General features: G+C 38.7%; 1 protein-coding gene across 2 annotated transcripts in view; it reads left to right on the forward strand.

Moving 5' to 3' along the window:
• Window positions 1–19,915, forward strand: part of LOC125452046 (peroxidasin homolog) — a 499,162-nt gene that overhangs the window by 458,088 nt on the left and 21,159 nt on the right. The window contains exons 20-24 of one of the 2 annotated variants that reach the window (XM_059646061.1): window positions 4,654–4,862; window positions 7,656–7,754; window positions 9,018–9,116; window positions 13,120–13,249; window positions 14,913–15,036. In XM_059646061.1, the coding sequence (XP_059502044.1) occupies window positions 4,654–4,862; window positions 7,656–7,754; window positions 9,018–9,116; window positions 13,120–13,249; window positions 14,913–15,036 (661 nt within the window). The remainder of the gene's footprint in view (window positions 1–4,653; window positions 4,863–7,655; window positions 7,755–9,017; window positions 9,117–13,119; window positions 13,250–14,912; window positions 15,037–19,915) is intronic. The other variant, XM_048529957.2, reaches the window with a different exon arrangement.

Below are 19,915 nucleotides of genomic sequence, written 5' to 3' on the forward strand. Positions count from 1 at the left end.
AACAACTGGGTCAGCAGATGCCTATTATTACATTGAACAACACTCAGGAAGATACTACACACCCCGACATTCTCATCATGCTAATCTTACATGAAGATATCTGAACTGACCGCAAGACTCCTGTAGGCATCAGAGTAGCACACAAACCCACATCAACTCTACACCAACTGCAAACCAGAACCAAAGACCCATTACCCACTATGGACAGGGTGAACATCATTTACGAGATCCCCTGCAAAAACAGCGACAAACACTACATTGGACAGACAGGAAGAAAATTAGCCACAAGAGTACATGGAGATCGACAAGCAACAAAAAAAAAAGGCACAACCAATATTCATTCAACCCTATCCAAGTGGATAAGGACAACCACCAGTATCATTCGAACAACACCAGGATGCTGGGACAGGCCAGGCAGAGACATGCATGGATATTCCTAGAGGCTTGGTTCTCCACTAAGAAGGCCAAACACATAGACCTAGATCCTATGTATACTCCACTGTAAAGGAAAACCAGAAGTGAGGTAACCCAGCTCAATAGACACCAGAGTTTAAACACCAGGCAGGAAAACACAACAGCATATCATTGGAAGCTGTATGGATGATATTACCCAGTAGTATAATGAAACAACTGCAGAACAACAAACCAGCTCGGCAAGTCAATCAACCACAACTCAAGCTACAAATCTACTCAAAAAACCTTAAAGAAGAATAACTGACTCAGAGATAGTAAGAACTGCCAATGCTGGAATCAGAGATAACATAGTGTGAATCTGGAGAAACACAACAGAGGAGGCAGCATCAGAGGAGCAAGAAAGCTGATATTTTGGGTCAGGACTCTTCTTCAGAAATGGGGGAGGGGGGGGAAGAGAGCTTTGAAATAAATAGAGGGAAGGGGGTGGAGCTGGGGAAGGTAGGTGGGATGATGATAGGTGAGTGCAGGTAGGCAGTGGTGGGAATTGGTCAGCGAGGTGGGTGGAGCAGATGACAGATAGATCAAGGAGGCAGGGATGAGACCAGGGGTGGGGAGATTTTGAAACTAGTAAATTCCACATTGAGAGCATTGGGTTGTAGGCTCCCAAGGTAGAATATGAGGTGCTGCTCCTCCAGTTTCTGGGTGGCATCATTGTGGGGATGGATATGTCATCCAGGGAGTGGGCGAGGAAGTTGAAGTGGTTCGTGACTGGAAGGTGTTGCTATTTGTCACAAAGAGTGCAAGTGCTGTACACAGTGGTCTCTGAGCCTCCGCTTGGTCTTACCAATCAGAGGAGGCCACATCAGGAGCAGTGGATACAGTAAACCACATTAGCGGATATGCAGGTAAACATCTGTCTGATATGAAAGGTTTTTTTGGGGCCTGGGATGAAGGGGGAAGGTTTCAGAGCAGGTGTAGCACTTGCTGCAGTGGCAGGGAAAGGTGCTAGGGGTGGTGCGTCTAGTGGGGAGTGTGGAGTGGAAAGGAAATATATCCTTGGTTGTGGATTTCAATTGCAGGTGGCAGGGAATGATACATTGTGGTTAGTGGGGTGAAACGTGAGTACAAAGGGGATTCTGTCTTTTGTTTTTTTTTGTTGTGGGGAGGGGATGCGAGGGTAGATGAGAGGGAAACACAAGAGATTCCTCTGCTGTGTCTGCTCCCAAGATAGGTGTTCTACTCCCGAACATCCCAGATGTCCTCTTATTTCAAGGACCAGAGCTTAGAAAGGATGCTGACTGACACCCTAATAAAGAGTTAGTGAATTAACAATTTACTCACAGGTCTCCATCCATTAGAGAACTAGCAGAAACCTTACACTACTTCTGTGCAGGATGCCAAATATGCTTTAATCCCTTAGCATCTAGCTGGCCAGCTTTGGTCAGAAATGCTCTTGATCACATGTTTTGCATTTCCTGCACCGCCAGCCTCATCCCACGTTCAACCCTCCCTCCTTGATCTGAGACAACCTGTCCACCTTCTCTCCTACCTCACTGACCAATCACCACCAGAGCCTACCTGCACTCACCTATCACCATCCCACCTACCTTCCCCTTCCCCTTCCCCTTCCCCACCCCTCCTCTCTATTTATTTCAGAGCTCCCTTCCCCCTCCCCTATTTCTGAAAGAGGGTCTTGATCCAGAACATCAGTTTTCCTGCTCCTCTGATGCTGGCTGGCTGGCTGGCTGGCTGGCTGGCTGGCTGGCTGGCTGGCTGGCCGGGCTCCTCCAGCTCCACACAGTGTTAACTCTTAAAAGAAGAATATGTGGGTTATTAGCTTCAAATGCAATTTTTTCCACTCAAACTTGAAACAGGAAGAACTGAAGGAAACAAGAAAGTAACACACAGCATCAACATTAACCAGCATAATCCTGTTTGGTTAGCAACGCTCTTGGACTTGATTCAAATAATTGTGACTTGAGTGCATAATTGTAAGTAAACAAAAATGACTGCACTGCCAGAAGTGTCATCTTTCAGATGAGATAGTGGGGGTGATTTTGTATAGAAAGCAGGAGCAGTACCATGTCCCGGTTCTTGTGCAATTTTAGGAAATTTGCCAAATCATTTATTAAACCAGATGGCAGTTTACTCCTGGTGACAGAATGGGGTTCCAAAACAAAGAAGTGATCAATTTCAAAATTTTTCAGTTGTTTTGTTTTAGGAACTTCCAGCAGTCCTTTTAAAAACAAAAAATGCCAAAAACATCTAGAATGGATGCTGACTGACTCCCTAAAAAAGAGTTAGTGAATTAACAATTTACTCAAGTCTCCATCCATTAGAGAACTCACAGAAACCTTACACTACTTCTGTGCAGGATGCCAAATATGCTTTAATCCCTTGGCATCTAGTTGGCCAGCTATGGGTCTTTCAGTCAATTAAACTCTGCAGTTGGCAGAGCTGACAACCCATGTTTAGCCCAATATTTAAAGTCAATGATTCTTCATTTAACATTTGTTTTTATTCCTATAAAGATGACTAATTAGTCATAATTGTGTCAGATCAAGGAGGCAGGGATGAGAGGGAAGGTTGGACATGGGATGAAGCTGAGGGTGCAGGAAATGCAAAACATGTGATCAAGAGCATTGTTGCTTCAATAGGCCTTGTATACTCTGTTGATTTGTAATAAAAGATTGAAACTAGCAGCAGTAGTTGTAGTACCCTCCCATTCCATGAAACAACCAATATGTTGCTCACTCATTTACAGACCCATGCGAACATTGCATCAGGAATTGAGCAACAGCTGAGTGGTTAAGGTGATTCTCTGGTTTTCATTTGCTACTGGCCTGCATTTCAGAAACTACAACAAATCCATTTTTTTCTTTAAAATTAAGTAAAGGTTTAAAATTTATATAAGCCAGGAAACCATCAGTATCTCTAAAATGGTTTTATAGTGCAATCTCAAAAAAATTATTGATTCAAACAATCTTTAGAAAGACAGATTGATTTCGCATTGATTTTTAAAGCATTTATAGGTCAGCACTGTTCACCATTGCGTCAGTGAGTAAGGAGTTCTATGAGATAATACCTCCTAGTTCATTTTAATACACCAGCTATGTTGAAAGTCAAACAAAAGAACATGATGAGAAGTGCTATTTGCTGGGATGAAATACTTGCTTGTTTAATTGATGAAAGGCAGTTGAATTTCTTTCAACAGCACAACATACGGGCAGGGAAAAGAGCACATCTGTCTAGCCCCATAAGGTAACGCTACCGTACGAGAGTCACAAGGATCAGGATTTGAGCTGATCCCCTACCCTAGCTAGTGGATATATTTGATACTGCAGCTTGTTCTTTCGTGTTATCTGCCCAACTGAAAGCAAGCTTATCGATCTGGCCGATTTCTGGGTGAGTAATTGACAGAAACAAGTATTTAACGTTCTCTATCAATGACCAAATGTGAGGCAGCCATCCACACAAACCAGAAAGACTATCTTGGAAATAAATAATCTATCAACCATCTTGCTTCTCAAGGACAAACCTACAATAGAACCATTTGCTAGATGGAATTGTCACTGAGACACCACTTGACATCTCAAGATTTATCCTTAGGTTATATTTCAAAATCTTCATTATCAAGATAGCCATTTCAGGTGCTCATGTTAGGTTTAGCTAGCACTGCCCCTAGAAATATTGGCAGAGTACAGGCATTATTTTGTGATCTTTATTCAACAAGCAGAAGTGGAAGCAGAAATCTACTGAGGGAAAATTATGGATAACGGTCAACCCAGACTTCAATATTTCCCAACTGAATCGCCATCTTCTCCCTACCCAAACATCCCACACGCCTCACTCCAATCTATGTAATAAGTATGAGGTAACATGCACATTACATCTCTACTTTTTAATATGTTTTATTCTGCTGAAAATGATTATCATGAGTCAAATTTAAATAGAAGACGTGTGCTCCAAAACGCTAATGTCATACAGAATTAATAGGCATCAAAGCCTTCAGTCACTAGAAATACAGTCAATAGAGGCCCACAGCATCGGAAAAGAATTTTCAGCCCTTCAAAATTGAACAAAATGATTTAGAGTGAAGCAAACTCTGATAAACTGTACTGTTAAAAATTACATATTGTGGTTTTTGAGTTAAATAATATTTAATTTGAATATATATTGTTTCATGTTGAAATTAAATAACATTCAAAGCCACATGCATCTTTTTATATATCACCCTAGGTTTTGGTATGAAAATCCAGGTGTATTTACCCCAGCTCAAGTAACACAACTGAAGCAAAGCTCCCTAGCAAGTGTGCTCTGTGATAATGGCGATGATATTCAGCAGGTCCAGAAGGATGTCTTTTTAAAAGCAGAATACCCCCAAGGGTATGTGACCTGTGCTGAAATTCCAAAAATGGATTTGCGATTATGGCAAGATTGCTGTGAAGGTCAGTTCAATCCAATATAAATTAAAGTAACATGTACTGCTTATAACCTTTCATTCATTTCCATTAAGTTTAGATCATTGTTGTGTAGAATAAGAGAAGAAATTATTATTTACTTTTCCAAGGAACATTGCCTAACGTTGCAGGGTTTTATATGATCTATTTATACATCCCAAGATTTTACTTCTCCCTTCCTTGGAACCTAGGCTATAATGTCCTTCAAATTTCCTCAAAGTGAGATTGGTGAGTTTTTCTTTATATCATGAAGCATTAAGAATATACAAATCCAAATGATTTTTTTCACTGGTATTTATTGAACTTTTCAAAAGCATAATCCTGAAACACCAATAGCTCAGTGAATATAACCAATATTCAAGCAAGTTGACTGATACTGGCAATTGGCAGGTTGAAGGTGGGGTTGGGTCGTACAGGGGCTTTCAAGTGTGGGTGTGTTGTGGGGATCAGGAGTTGGGGTATTGTCCTTTCAGCCACAGGATGGCCTTTATCACCAGGATGTCCCTTTGTGGCTTATGGAGTAGCTAAGGATTCTCTCACCCAAGAACAGGAATCCACTGAGAAAATGCCAGGATTTACCTATCAGTTTCTCAAGCAATAGAGTATTTTCCTGATGCCTATTTAATGCTGTTGGATGTGGGAGGTGTCATTCAAGTGGGCATTTAATTGGCTCAATTAGCTACCCAGTAGGTAGTCAAGATGCTGATGTTTGTGACAATTTGATGGTGATATGTCAAGGGTTCCAATCACCACACCTTCCCCTTCATATTATCAATATTTCCACCCTCTAGTTGTAGCATAAAGGCTACTTTGCTAATAGTTGTGTTCATCATCACTTATGTCACATGACAATAATATTTCTCGCACATGATTAGGGTATGGAATATACTGCCTGGATGTTTGATGGAACAAAAACAAAGTTGCTGGAAAAACTCAGCAGGTCTGACAGCATCTGTGAAGGAGTAAACAGAATTAACTTTTCGGGTCCGGTGACCCTTCCTCAGAAGGAGGCAGGTTCAATTGAGGCATTAAAGAAGGCATTAGATGATTTTCCAAAAACATGCAGGATTATAGACTAGAAATTGGCAGTAAGTTAAAATTCTCAGAAAGCTGGTGAAGACATGATGAGCTGAAAAGCCTGCTTCTGCACCATAGTGATTCTGTGACATTGAACTAAACCTGAAGGATGAAGATCCCAACAGAGTGCTGCTGAATCATGTTTTTATCAGATTGTAAGTACTTAGTTTGCACAAGTATGGTGTTCACACCACCTCTGTCAAAAGCACCCAGAACCTGGTTATGATATTTAAACATGTGGAAAACATCTGCAAATGTTCACTGAGGATCCTGGGAATAGAATGAAAACCTAGGGAGGAGCTGTAGGTTGAGGGATTCATTGCTGTTTCACTGATAAGAGTGTGATATCAAATCATGTTCGATCACATGAATCTCAGACCCAAGGGAAGAAGGTTCTAATGAGGCTCTGCTAAACTATGTAAAGAGTGTAAATAGTTAATAAAGGTTTATTTTCCACCAGTATGGTATCCAGTCCTCATCTGTCAAGAACATCAAGAACTTGGATCCAGGTTGTGATGTTTAGACACTACCCATTTTGAAAAGGCTGGTAAAATCAAGCCCTGAAATTCAAATTACTAGAATTATGATGTATCATTTTGACACATCTAATGCATACGAATGTATCTGTCTAATTTCATGCAGTGGCAGCAGTGATCCAAAGTTTAATAGAATCCTGTATACTACATCAGAATCCAGGATATGCCTTAGGAAGTTGGATATTAGTAACCTTAATGGCACTAAGATTCCAGATTGTAATGAAGCCCACATTAGAAAAAGTGACCAAATGGTTGGTCAAATAAATCATTTGCAGAATGGTTTTAAAGATGGGAAGAGAATTAGAAAGATGGTGAGCTTTATGGAGAACATTCTAGTGTGTAGGGCCTAGATACCTAAAAGCCTGGCCAACACTGGCATGACAAATGAAGTGGATGACATAGGAAAAAGCAAAATTGAAGGAATTTAGAGTGATGAAAAGAATAAGTTTAAGAAGAGATATGAACATCAGGATAAGAGTTTTTAAACATTATATGCTGGACTTGTAACCAGATTATATTACTGAACACAGAGGCGAACCGAACTTCTTGTGAATTTCAATGTAAAAGCTGAGTTACAGAGTAGATTGTGTTTATGGAGGCCAACCAAGAAACAATTTTACAGATGAAGTTGAAGATAAATGTTAACATTGAGAAGTATAATGTCAGAGAGAACCGGAAACTGACATTAAGAAATTATTTGTATCACTAAATAAAGTATTAATTATTATCTTGAGGTAAAATTAAGAATGTAAATTCTATAGTAGCAAGTATGTATCTTCCTCAGAATACAATGGAGGAATTGGAAATTACAAAATATCTATTTCTCAAGGTTATTAATACTTTGAAATCTGACAGCTAGTGAATTGCTTTTTTAAACAGTATCCATAATAACATTACAACATACAATGGTTCTTCTAATTGTGTTTCCTCCATTTACGAGTTCGTTTAAAAGTTTCACTTACTTTGCTAAAATGTTATCATGTTTTAACATACATTTTTTGTGACAATTGATGTCCTATATTTGGTTGAGTGTATGCTTTGTGTTGTTTTTATCTGTTTTATGTACCTCCTTTTGTTTTGCCTTTTGTGCTGTTGTAACAATTTCTGTCTGTTTCTCCTGAAGCGTGTCATCTGTTACCTTATTTTATGTTACAAGCTCTTCTTTCAGGTCTTGTATCTAATGTTCACGAATTACATAATCGTACATCACTGCTTATCCAACGCTACAATCGCATCTACCACCGTGCTCGTAATTACAAGAAGAGAGGCGAGTTACTGTAAAATTTTCAACTACTATAGCGTTTATAAAGTAGAGAGATGATTAGTATTATTAGTGTGCTTTATTGAGTTAAGAATACAACTTTAATAGACCAAGAATATATAACAAAACATGTTAAAATTGAGATCCAAAGTATTTTTTTGTTATTCCACGACAATCTACTACACGTCAGGGCCAATTTTTACCTTCATCAATTGGGCTGTGTACTGAGACAGCGGGTCATTCATCCATTATACAAACTCTCCCCATTAGACTTCCACTGACTAACAATTTTCCAATTTACTCCTGTGGCTGTGATAGTTATAATCGCCCACATATTGTCGTCCAGCAGTGTATCATTCATGTGGTGCTACAATGCTTAAGGCAGAATTTCAGCAGTGTTTACATTACCCAATTGTGTCTGCACACTTTCTTGAAAATCTGCTATTTTTACTTGGACCAGTCTATTTATGATTCCAATCCCATATTAAAATGGTTTTTGAAGGACTTTTTGTAGGAGTTTAGTGTTTAAAAAATAAATTGAACCTATGCAAGTAGGCCAACAACCATTATTTCAGGGCGACTAAGGATAAGCAATAAACATTGGTTTGTTTTGGAGATTATATTCATATCATATGAGCAGACAGGAATAAAAAGGCTGTTTCCTGATGAAAGATTTCTATTAATGCCACATATTTCCAGGGATTGTTGGTAAATATATTTGGCAAGCTAACTGTTTAATTTATAATTAGTAAAACCTGGCTGATCTCACTAAGCAGTTTAAAATTAAACTTTAAACTTAATTACATGGACTTTCTGCAAGAAATTTGCCACTCTTTCTGTGCTTAATCCATTTCTGCAGTATTTTCATTGAAGCCACACTGGAAGATAATGAGAACTCCAAGAAATTGTACCCCATTATGTCACAAAATAATACGTAAATGTTAGGACCTACAAAGTGCATAATTTTGCCTCAAACTTTAGATGATGTCTGAAAACTGTTGTAGTTAAATTCCATCATTTAAGCGCCACCCCTCAGTGAAATAAATACCCTGAAATTCAATAACCAGTATTCACCTTCATAGTTTGAGGTAAAAATAATTTTAAATCCTTGTAATTCAAGATGCATAAGGATCAAACAAGCAAGCACAAATAAATGTTAAAGGCCATTCAAATAAATTCAAGCCTAATGTTATCGTGAAAGTCTTTCCTTTGATTGCTGATTGTATACAGTGAAGCTGTGCAGTTCATGTTCCTCATTTGCACTTCCAGGTTTGCGGGAGTCCTTTTCCCATATGCGTCAGCAACTCATAAGACTGTCTAAGCTGGTGACTTATCTCGAGGAGACAGTTTCAAAACCTGTTAATCGAGGCGAGTCTTTTTAACAACATGAATGCAAACACAGAGTTCAAAATTCATGCATTATTATCAAAGGGAACAAATGCAAAGGTATAAGAGCAATTCCATCCAGAAGCATTTGCATCTTATACCAGACATCTTTGATATGGCGATCAAAGATCTATTTGAATGCATACCATACTAAAATACATATAGTTCTTTTGGAATACATTTACAATCTTTTGAAAAGACAAAAATCTGTCAATATCTGGTGAAAATAATATAAATTTTTAATTGCTGTTGATGACAAAGAGTAAATTAAGAAATCTTTTACGATCTAGATTATGCTAGGATGTAAGAGTTTTTAAAAAGAAACTCTGAAATGTAAGTTGATCACAATTCTGATTATTTTTCTTTTGCTCATTGCATGGATATGTTTTAACAAGTAAGTAAATATGGAAAATTCTAAGAATATTTAGCAAGATTAGATTGATGTAGTCCAGATTTCTTTTCATTGTTACATCTAAAAGCTTTTAGTGGACAATAGGTAAACTTCAAAGCTATTGGTAAATGCTCCAAAGAGCAATGATCATATACAATACATTCCAAAACTGAAGAAGTTGAATCTTCTGACTGGAAATAAACAAACAGCTTAAAGATGACGTGAATTCTGTTTCATCTAATTACAATACAGGCATTAGTCAAATACCTGCAACAAAATATACTTAATATTGAAGGAACGGTTTAAAAAAAGTTACATTACACTCTTCACTAAAGTGCAAGTCTCTATCTGCTGCTGTCTGTCTGTTACTGTTGAATTTATGTTGCGTGTGCTTGTTTTCTAACGCTGATTTCCCATTTGCGTATATTGCATTGATGCAGATTTTCATTCAAGGTTGACTTCTGTAAGTAATTTTATGTTCACATTGTCTTTCATATGATTAAAATTCTAACAGAATATATTCAAAATGCTCACCAGATCCAATAACAACTATGGAAAGAGAAATAAATTAAAGTTTAGGGATAGCTAATTCTGAGGTTTATTGTTACTGGAAAAAAAATTTGACATATAATAGATTGGAGCAAATATAGAGGCTGACAGAAGTGTGAGTAGAAAAAATGAAAGGGAAAGACTATGATGATACAGAACATAGAAGATACTAAATGACAAAAGTATTAGTTGTGCAAGGAATCAAAAGTGGTATGAGACATTGAAGAAAGCTTAAAGGTGTGTGTAGAGGAGTTGTAAGTTATCAGTTACAAGAAAATTTGGAGCAGTGTTACGAGTATTAAGTATTAATCATGATTATTTTGTCACTTGACCTACTACCAGCTACTACACTAATTTTCATTCATTCCCTTTCTTTCAGTCTGCCAAAGCTTTTTTCTATCACCTCCTACATGCCCATCATTAATTTGGAAAGTACTACTTTAATCTTTTAAACTTTCAGGGTCTAGAAAATGATAAAGATTTCTTCTCAAATGTTACAAAAAGGCTACTTCTACATTTGCCACCTCCTACCTATCAATGAATTATCTTTTCTAACTCTCCAGGACCATGGAATTTGAACAATCTAAGCTGAAAATTAATATGATTGAAAAAGAAGCGTAGACTGGATTTGCACATCTATTGTAGAGACAATAGACAATAGATGCTGGAGTAGGCCATTCGGCCCTTTGAGCCAGCACCACCATTCATTATGATCATGGCTGATCATCCACAATCAGTATCCTGTTCCTGCCTTATCCCCATAACCCTTGATTCCACTATCTTTAAGAGCTCTGTCTATCTCTTTCTTGAAAGTATCTAGAGATTTGGCCTCCACTGCCTTCTGGGGCAGAGCATTCCATATATCCACCACTCTCTGGGTAAAAAAGTTTTTCCTCAACTGCACTCACTGCAGAGTGTTGGGAGACAACTGAGAAGAATCCCAATGCTTAATATGGAACCATTTGAGCCCACAGAGACTTTGCTTAGAAGTGTAGTTATGTCTCCCCTAGTGTTAATTCCTTCCCCAAATTTAAGTCTTGCACACCTATTTGCCTGCAAATCAAAATGTGAAGCCACTCTGCAATTCTTAACAAATCACTTACCAACTCATGCAGGCCGCCAATTTTTCAAATCTCATTTGTCTTGCAGTTACTTCACAAAAGCAGAATTTCATGAAGTCGGGCAGCACGCTAAAATGGGTTTTAGCAAATAATTATTATTAAAAATTCAGAGTTAATTTTACCAAGGAATCATTACCCTAGAAGGGTCTAGGCCCAAAATGTCAGCTTTTGTGCTCCTAAGATGCTGCTTGGCCTGCTGTACTCATCCAGCTCTACACTTTGTTATCTCTATTACCCTAGTACCCAGCAGATTTTCATCAATTAAGATACTTACCCCTTGAACAGTCATTTACCATTGGATACAATGACTCAAAAGTAGACTTGGGTAATGGGAGGGTGACATCACAATGCATTTTTTCCATTATTAGCCGCAGCAAGAGTGGCTGGATCAACATCAATGTTCCACAGGTATTGGCATTGCTTTACTGGACAAGAAGGAATGTTAGCTGAATTGAACGTAATCAGGCATCAGATTAGTAATTATATTCAAAATTCTTCATATTCTGAACTACCTTTGCAACAACCTGGAGATGTTGGCACACTTTCTTGCCTCCTTAAGAACTGAATCACGGAAATATTGCTGTGCACAAGAGGCCTTTTGATGATCATGTCTACTTCCCATGTGAGCATTTCACTTGATGCTAGTGTTCTGCTTCTTCTTGTAATCCTACACATCTTTGCTTAAACACCTTTTGAATGCCTCAACTGAACTTGCCTCTATCACACTCTAAGGTAATGCATTGTAGACCATAACTATTTGCTGCATGAAGACAAATTTCCTCAATGCTTTTACCCCTTATTTTAGATCTGTTCCCAATTATTGAGTGGGAGCAGTTTCTCCTTAACTACTCTATCCTCACTTTTCATTATTCTGAATGCCTGTTTCCGATCTCCTCCTCGCCTTCCCTTCAAGAAAAAACTGTTCCCAATTTCTCCAATCTATCTTCATAAACTGAAATTCCAATCTCTCAAGTTATTCTTGTAAACATCTTTTGCATTATCTCCAATGTTTTTGCTTCCTTCTGGGATTAGAATAGTGAGGCTGAACACAGGACATTCCTCTTGTGTCAACAATCAGGATTTCAGCCAGGTGCAAAGCTGACAGCATCAAATTTCCATCAAATCAGAACACTTTGAACATGATTTTTAAGTTGTTACATGTCTGGACAGTTTCTTTGAAGGCAAATAGCAGTTGCATACTGTCAGATTAGAAATTACACAGTGGTAAGATTTGTTTTATATTTTTGTTTACTCTGCAAGCTAGGATTTGGGGATTTTTCTCTCCCTGAGAGACTGGGAGAAACAATTCTTCACACGGAGCCAGTAATTAGACTTGCTCATCTCTCATTTTTAAAAGGGCTAAAATTTTCTTCAACAATTGCAGCATTATTATTTCAATCCTCTATTGGCCTGTATACAAGCCCAGAATTTCTTTACAGCTATTCCCTCTTGACATTTCATCTTTACTGAAACTGCAATGGAAGCTCCTTCTTCTGGTGTTGTTGGAGTTCCCACCACATTTTTGGTAAAGTTGGGGCAACAGAGCTGGAGAAACTCCAAGGAAATTCCCTGTGATATGGATGAATTTCTTTTTCCTTTGGATACAGTGTACCATTTCTAAAATGAAAGCTGCATATCAATGCATTTCAGAATTTCTGCTATGAAAAGAAATCTGTCTAATTTCCAAAGGGCATCACGTACTTGCTATACTTGAAACCCAGTAAAACAAGGGTGAAATGATTGTTGCATAAAACTGTAAATTTGTGACATATTTGCTTAGCCCAAGGGTAGCAAGGTGAAATGACAGTGCAAAAGGAATGTAGAATTGTAATTTTCATGGAGATTCCTGGGATGGCAATATAAACAGATCACTGGAGATGACAGGTATCTTGCAGTGCTTCAGAATTAACTCTTATTTTTGCAGATTGTAGAGCAAGAGAACAATCTAATGCACTTTCACAGCAGTTCCGTAGTAAGCGTTCATCAGAATTCAGTTATCCAGAGGATAAGCATACAAGAGATTCTACAGATACATCTGATATACAACAAGGAAGGTAAGTCACTTTTGGTGGAAATACTGAAAGATGGTATTTGAAGGGAGACAATCAAATTAATGTCAAGCACCAGTTGCTGGTCAGATCCCACAACGTCGTTTTGAACCAAATATAATTTTGTTGTATATATTCACTTGAAAGATCACCATATCTCATTTGCACCCGCACTAGTTGCAAATTTGTGTCTTATACATTGTCATTTTGCAGCATACTCACTTCAATGTGATGACTTCATTTCTGTGATGAACTACAACAGAACATTTTTAGTTTGCAACATTAAATTATCATAATGCTGAAAACCCTTATTGGTACATGGTGTTGGAGTGAGGCATAAACTGTATCTAAGACAAATAGATACCATATGCAAGATGATTAGGAATTCATGGTAAATGCCAGTACGGAATAAGAAATTGGCCGAAGGTTATAAAACAATAACTACTCGGGGAAGTCTTTATCCTCTGTTTTTGGGAAGTACTGAGCAAAGTCCCATTAGGCTTTAATGGAGAGAGTCTACTATTGTTTCTAATTTGCATTTACTGAAACCTAAAGCAAACATATCAAATTTGCAAATTATATCAGACAGAGAAGGACAATCAATTTCGAGAAGTCATCTTATAAATAACAACGAATGGGATAATCTGTATAAATGGGCAGGACAATGAGAGATCACATTTAATGCAAACAAGTATAAGATACTCCACATGAGAAGAAATTGATGTACACACAGGCTGGAATCTTATGCCCTCCTGGTGGCAAGTTTGTACAGTGTCGGGTGTTTTTATTTGGGTGGGAGGGGAATTTAATTTGGTGGGAGGATAGTAGCTGGCAAACCCACAATCTATCTGCCTTCACTGAAATTGAGTCTGTAGTCTTTGGATGACTTTCCTTCCCCAGTATCAATTGAAGCCCGTAAGTGTGTAATAAATGCCAACTTAAGGGTCACACCTTACTGCCAATGACAGTGATCCAGCATCTGGCTCCCTGTTGGTACTAGTAACTATACATGGTAGACAGGAATTTTATTCCCAGTGTCAGTATTCCCCAAAGAAAAGCCTGTTGCTGTCATGTCAAGTGCCCAAGTGGCAAAAAGTGCGGTAACGTCACTAGTAAATCAGCAACGCAAGGGGGTCTCACTGGCTGTCCATCCAGTATTTTAGAATGAAATTGAAATATGCCAAGGAATTGAAGGGATGTGATAGTTGACTTTGGCAAGATCATGTTTAGGGATGTCATATGATTTAAAATAAGGCTGAATTTGGACACTGCAAACAATTGTTCATTTCTGTTCAGATCATTGGACATTGTAGGACTGCAGGTACCTGTGGTTATAGAATTCGTCTGGAGTATTCAGAATGTCCTTCTGAAATGAAGAAATAGGTGAGGAAAAATGACCAACCGACAGTTGTAAGGGACAAAAAAGTTTTTTTTGTTAGTTTGAAAAAAGTCCATCTAAAGGCTATTTCTTTTCTTTTGAAAAAATAATTATTTAATTTGGAGTTTTTCAGGGGATTTTTTAAAATTTATTGATTGTCTGGCAACACTTTCAAAAAGTGTAGACAGCATTTTGAGAATTTACTGACTATAGTGTACCCACTTCATCTGTTACTGATAATAATTGGATCGTTTGTATGTTAAAAGATTGACTTTTTTTTATGAATACCAGGTACAAGCAAGGCTTCAGTAAATTTTTGAATTCAACAGTTTTTCCCAGTAATGACAAGACTCCCCTGGATTTCAATGGCTTCGTTGCAGATGTGCAAAAGACTATCACTTCCCTTCGGAGCCAGGTTTGAAAAAATAATCTAAATGGCGTTTATAAAAGGAAGAGAATTTTTCGAGGAATCTACATGTTTACCTTAAATTCAGACATACAAGTAGCCTGATCATTAACATTTGCAACATTTACTGTTTAAGAAATTAAGTGTGTTCTGAATGTCAAACAACAACATAATTTCTAATTGCAGAGCCTAAGAAGTAAAATACAATGTTAGCAAATGAACCTAAAAGGAAACAGAGACATAAATCTTAAAAATGGACTTCTTATTGTGCAAGGATATTGCAGAGTCAGCTTCTACTTTAGGGTTTCCCAAAGTTGGGTTGGGACCCAAAATGAATGAGTTATGAGTTCGAGAGAGCAATCGCTGCGATGAAATATTCAGTTACTCATGGCAGAAGTAGGCTATGTAGACAGAATTTAGAATTTATAACTGATGTGCTCTCTTTCTCATGAGCCCTCTAGTTGTGGAGTTACCCCTACCAACTATAACGGCTCTCCAGCCTAAAAAGAAGGTTGCAGTGAGAAAATTATTTGTAAGTACTGTGCTACTAACTGCTGTTCTGACAGCAATTTCATGGCCATGAAGGAATTATCTGCCCTGGATGGATAAACAGTGCAGTTCCCCATGAAAGCACTGAAGTGTTTTGAAATATAACGTGGGAGGACCTTCAGTTGGATCCCAGAATACTATGGAGCTTCTGATGCAGTGAAGTTAGCAACTGCCTTAAGTATTTGCTTTGAGGTTATCCCAAGTTGGTTGGGCTGAACCATTTCAACTCCCCCTCCCATTCCTTAGATGACATGTCCATCCTGGGCCTCCTGCAGTGCCATAATGATGCTACCCGTAGATTGCAGGATCAACAACTCATATTCAGTTGGGAACCCTGCAGCCTAATGGTATCAATGTGGATTTCACCAGCTTCAGAATCTCTCTCCCTCCCCCCCCCCTCCCCCCCCCCCCCTCCCCCCCCCCCCCCCCCCTCCCCCCCCCCCCCCCCCACTGCATCCCAAAACCAGCCCAGCTCGTCCCCGCCTGCCTAACCTGTTCTTCCTCTCCCCATCCCCCTCCTCCCACCTCAAGCCGCACCCCCATTTCCTACCTATTAACTTCATCCCGCCCCCTTGACCTGTCTGTCCTCCCCGGACTGACCTATCCCCACCCATACTCTCCTCTCCACCTATCTTCTCCTCTATCCATCTTCAGTCCGCCTCCCCCCCTCTCTCTATTTATTTCAGAATAGTCTCCCCATCCCCCTTTTCTGATGAAGGGTCTAGGCCCGAAACATCAGCTTTTGTGCTCCTGAGATGCTGCTTGGCCTGCTGTGTTCATCCAGCCCCACACTTTGTCATCTTGGATTCTCCAGCATCTGCAGTTCCCATTATCTCTGGTTGGGCTGAACAGCCTGTTTCTATGTTGTGATTTCTGAAATATTTCCACATAACCACAGGAGACACTGCAAAAATCTCTATTGCATCATTGTTTGAAACAGGTGACTTATGCATTGTCTGCCAAAGCAAGAATGAATCATTTTTACATGAGCAATGGGACAGAGCTTTACATTATTTATGAATGGTAGGATTTCCAAACGTTGTGGGTGTTATTCATGGCTTCATAAATTTTCCGTACCTCCAGTAATCTTGAACAGCAAGGGCTTATATTCCCTCCATATTCAGCTTCAAGAAATCATTCTTATCCTTCAACTCCAATCTATACAACATATTTGCATGTTATGGAACTAATACAATAAATGGTGAGACTAACGAATAAAATGAATAGAAAAAGCAGGAACAGAAAATCAAATAAACTGGCACTCAAACCCTAGATATGACTAGAGGTTGCAGTTCTTGAATTAGCAGCACACTTCCTTCATGTAGACTCAACAACTGTGGTCTATATCTAGAAGCAAGAGGCTGGTTGGCTAGTTTACGATAGTGAACACCAACAAGTGCGGAGTCAATTCCTGCACTGTTACAATGAAGGACTCTCCTTTCCAACCTTTTCCCTCATCTGATGTGTGGTGACCCTCAAGTTAAACTACCACCAGTCAACTGTCTCTAATGAGAGTATAGTCCCATTGACTGATAAGACGATGGTGACTTTACCTTTTATTGTTAAACAAATACCAGCAGGGCACATGTGCATATGAACTGAAGATTTCAAGCCTTCCACAGTCTCTCCTCCTGCTCTTAAACTCTAAGCCTTGGCTAATAAGGGAAAATATGCCTCTTAACCACTTTATCTACCTGCTCCTGCTACCATAAGGAACCAGTGTGCATGCATACCAAAATTCTTCTAATCCTCTGTCCTCGGCCCATTATTCATCATGTAGTCCCTTGGTTGTCCTGCCAAAGTCCATCATTTCACACTTATCTAGACTGAATTCCATTTGCCACTGATCAGGACTCCTGACCAGCTTTACATCCTCCCATAACCGTCTTAACTGTTTATCATCCCACTAATTTTCATATCATCCACAAACTTACTCATCGGCGCTCATACATTCAAGTCTAAATCATTTATATATACTATTAGCTGCAAGGGCACTAACACTGATCCTGGAGAACTCCACTGGACACAGGCTTCCAACAACAAGAGTCACAACCACCACTTAAAGCCACTCATCATCCTGACTTGGAAGTATATTGCTTCTCCTTCAGTGTCTCTGTGTCAAAATAGAATTACCTCCCTAATGGCATTGGCAGTTTACCTACAGCACATAGAATGCAGCAATTCAACTCACCACCATCTTCTCAAGGGTAACTAGGAGCAAGCAATAAATGCTAGATCAACCAGCAAGTGAATAAATAAAATTGTGTCCTCCTTCATTTCTTAAAAAATGTCTTCTTTCCATAAACTTTAAACATAAGTATACTAAAGGCATTGAACTACTCTTTTCTTAGTCATAGAGCTCTACAGCACAGAAATAGCTCTTCCAATCCAACTCATCCACGACAACCAGATATTCTAAATTAATCTAGTCCCACTTGGCCCACAACCATCTAAACCCTTCCTGTTCATACACACATCCAAATGCCTTTTAAATGTTGTTATTGTACCAGTTACCATCATCTCCTTTGGCAGTTCATTCCAGACATACACCACCCTCTGCATGAAAAGGTGTATTTTAAATCTTTCCCCTCTCACCTTAAGCCTATGTGCTCTGGTTTTGGACTCCCCAGTCCTGGAGAAAAGACCTTGACTAGTCACCCTACCCATGCCCCTCATGATTTTAAAAACCTCCACAATGTCATCCCTTAGTCTCCCATGCTCCAGAGAAAATAGCCCCACCCAATTCAGCTTCTCTCTATAGCTCCAACCCTCCACCCCTGGCAACATCTTTGTAAGTCCTTTCTGACCCCTTTCAAGTTTCACAAAATCCTTCCTATAGAGGGTGACCAGAATTGAATGCAGTATTCTAAGAGTAGCCTAACAAATATCCTGTACAGCCACAACATAACCTCCCAACTCTTATGATCAATAAAGGCAAGCTTACAAAACACTGTCTTCACTATCCTATCTACCTGCAACTCCACAGTTAAGGAACTTTGAACTTGCACTCCAAAGTTACTTTGTTCAGCAGCACTCCCCAGGACCTTACCATTAAATGTATGTCCTCTTTGCAAACTACAGCACCACATTTATCTAAATTATATTCCATCTACAAGCGCAGGGTCAATTCCTGCAATTCACTGCCCAGTGGCCCATCTGATTAAGATCCCATTATACTCTGAAGTAACCTTCTTCGCTGTCCACTACATCTCCAATTTCGGTGGCATCTGCAAACTTACTAATGATGCCTCCTATGTTCACACCCGAATCATTTATATAAATGGTGAAAAGCAATAGACCCAGCACTGATCCATGTGGCACACAACTGGTCACAGGTCTCCAGCCTGAAAAATGGTGGGCTAGTCCAAAGTTTTTTTCAGATTAAAGTTTCCTTTCTTCATAATAAATTGCTTTAATAAGAAAATTTAACAATTATTACAACTATCTGATTTTTTATGCAACATTAACATTATTGGTAAAAGTTTTTGCATTGGGAGTTCTAACTATTGGCATCAAAATAACACCTTTAAATGTGAAGGACCACTGGAACTGGTCCACCCAATACCTAACACTCCTAATTGTTAACTCTGCCATCTACTCTGCCTGATATTTTAGTCTCAAAATTCATCAGTGTTCCCTCGATGATGCTAATTTTATATCCCACTGGGTTACCATTAACGTTGGTTCCACAAGTTAGCCTAACTTCTAAATAAGAGTTAACTGAAGCACTTTTAAGCCTAAAGAGATTTCAGTCGTTGTCCATCATCTTCTGTCTAAGCTGTATTCAGCTTTTTACCACTTTTTCATTGTTGATTTCTATTTCTTGAAAAATGAAAATCATCAAGCATTCACTTTGCTCACTTGTGCTTGCTTCATGTCTAAACACCTCCTCCACAGTCTGACATCCCCTTCACTGCATTTAAATTTAAGCATTACACAAAATATGACCTGACTGTTGCATTATACAGCTTTACGTGTAACCTTGGTAATCTAGTGTTAATTCTTTTTTGGCTGATTATTCCTGTATTTTATTTGCTTTTTGATTGCCCCACCACATTGTCTAGACAGAATGTGCCAGAAGTCATAAAATATGCTGATACATCTGTAGTGTAATAAAACAAATCATTTCGGTCCGACTAATTAGCCAGTACTATCATAGCAAAAATGATTTTCTGTATCATAAAATTTAAAAAGTCTGTTCATAATAACTTTTTTTACCTTCCTCATTTTATTCTAACCAGTCATTTTTAGTAAAATAATGTTTACACTAAGAACAGACAGATAACAAAATGTGGAGCTGGATGAACACAGCAGGCCAAGCAGCAGCATAAGAGCACAA

This window comes from Stegostoma tigrinum, chromosome 5 (genome assembly GCF_030684315.1).
Source record: "Stegostoma tigrinum isolate sSteTig4 chromosome 5, sSteTig4.hap1, whole genome shotgun sequence".
NCBI classification, from domain to species: Eukaryota; Metazoa; Chordata; class Chondrichthyes; order Orectolobiformes; family Stegostomatidae; genus Stegostoma; species Stegostoma tigrinum.